General features: G+C 38.6%; 1 protein-coding gene across 2 annotated transcripts in view; it reads right to left on the reverse strand.

Moving 5' to 3' along the window:
* Positions 1 to 1,890, reverse strand: part of LOC109212814 (flagellar radial spoke protein 5) — a 9,282-nt gene that overhangs the window by 1,637 nt on the left and 5,755 nt on the right. For both annotated transcript variants that reach the window (XM_019376498.1, XM_019376499.1), the window contains exons 4-6: positions 566 to 630; positions 397 to 485; positions 230 to 309 (exon numbers count right to left, since the gene is read on the reverse strand). In XM_019376498.1, the coding sequence (XP_019232043.1) occupies positions 230 to 309; positions 397 to 485; positions 566 to 630 (234 nt within the window). The remainder of the gene's footprint in view (positions 1 to 229; positions 310 to 396; positions 486 to 565; positions 631 to 1,890) is intronic.

A 1,890-nucleotide genomic window follows, 5' to 3' on the forward strand; every position in this document is an offset into this window, starting at 1 on the left:
GCAAAAATACTGAAAGGTAATAAAGGAGATGCTCATTCTCTGAAGTTAGTGCAGAATTAGAGAAAACCAGACTTAATCTAATGTCCAGCAGTATAGCAAGCAGGATTACTGAGGCAGACCTGGGTGGATGTCTATTAGACAATCACTTTAACAAATTAAATAGGTTATGCATCGTTGCAGCAACTTGCTGCATCCTCAAAAGTTAAGAGAGAGAGAGAGAGAGACTAACGTTATAAGTTTGACTCCTGTAAGCTGACAAAGCTCTGCCATTTTCTGTTGAGGACGCATGTCAACAAGTGAATGTTGTACCTGCAAAAGCAACCGCTTTTACTTCAGAGCTGAGTGTAGAATATGGAGCAAAGGGCAGACCAACTAAAACTGGATAGAACTCAGTACCTGATTGCTAACAACCGGAATCCCATTTTCCAGAATTATCCTTAATCTCTCAGTGTCAAAATTAGTCAAAGCAATGGTCTTAATCTTGCCTGCAAGTCAGCTGTGTCACTATATATACTGATTGACAACTTTGGGATGAAAAGCTCCAAGACTGTAATATATGACTAACCTTCTTCTTTGAGATCTGTAAGATGCTTGAGTGCGTCTAGGTAACCAGAATTAGCGTAGTCCCACCTGGTGTCAGAAAAGCAAAGAGTAATAGAAACTAAAAGTTAATCTTTTCCACCTTCTATAATTCGGTAGATGACTGGGAAAGGCTAATTCAGCGTGGATCAGTACTTAGTGAAAAAGAACTCTCCTCCAATCCCAAGGGCCAAAATTTGTCTGATATGGGACACTTAAACGGTAAAGTTCGCTATAAAACCACAATTTAAGAAGTGGGCTGCTAGACTAGGTAAAGGTTGCTATTATACATACAACACATATAAGACGTTGGCTGCTAGTTTAATAGTGGAACCTTACATGATGAAAGCAATTATATCGCATAAAGGATAGCATTTTGAGAAGAAAAAAGAAAAACACATGAGTAGAACAAGAAAAGATAGCTTTAGTGCTTTCTTTTTAATGTGCCTTGACCGATTGTCTAGTGCTGTTAACGGAAGTCCAAATTCAGGCCCAACACCAACTCATACCCAACAGCCCACTTAACTATACTATATCTTTCTCTTATTACAGTTTAGTCCATGTACAATTGATAATAGCTCATATATATATAGAAATAAGAATAGTCTAGAAGAGGAGGAGAGCATTCTGTATTTTCCGGAAACATTGACTATGGAATAAAAAGCTCTCTCTTTTCTCTTTCTAATTCTAGGGTTTATTTGCACAAATTCTTCTTTCATAGCTTGATTTTCTGCAATTAGCATGGTATCAGAGCAAGGAATCGATGATCCTTGATCTCCTCTTTCGATCGATGGTACCCTCATCGATTTTCATGAACTTTTTCGGTTCTGTCGATCTCATTTGAAATCACATTTTGAAGTGAAGATTTGGGAATAGGGCGTTTTTTTTACCCTGTGTTGCAACTATTGGAGATTCCTACGATAATTCTGGTCATTCCGTTCTCCGGCACTTTGCTTCGGTATCTTCTTCATTCTCACCGATTCAGCGGGGTTATTGACTTCAAGGCCTCACCTTCTTTAGGTTGCAAAGAAGGACGGTAACATTCTCCTTATTTTCTGCTACATTTAGGTGAAAATCGAGTGTTTCTCGTATCAATTTGGAAATTTCCAAAATCTAGGGTTAAGTCATGGGAAGTCCAGATGTTAGTTCTTCCTCTGTGACAGCTAGTTTTGATGAGTTCAGCATAAATCCATCTCATCCATTCTATGTTCATCCATCGGATAGTCCTGGAACACACTTAGTGTCTCCACCTTTTGATGGGAATGGTTTTGTTATTTGGCATAAGAATATGCATCTGCCCTCTCCGCTAAA

The sequence above is a fragment of the Nicotiana attenuata genome, unplaced genomic scaffold (genome assembly GCF_001879085.1).
Source record: "Nicotiana attenuata strain UT unplaced genomic scaffold, NIATTr2, whole genome shotgun sequence".
Classification (NCBI taxonomy): Eukaryota; Viridiplantae; Streptophyta; class Magnoliopsida; order Solanales; family Solanaceae; genus Nicotiana; species Nicotiana attenuata.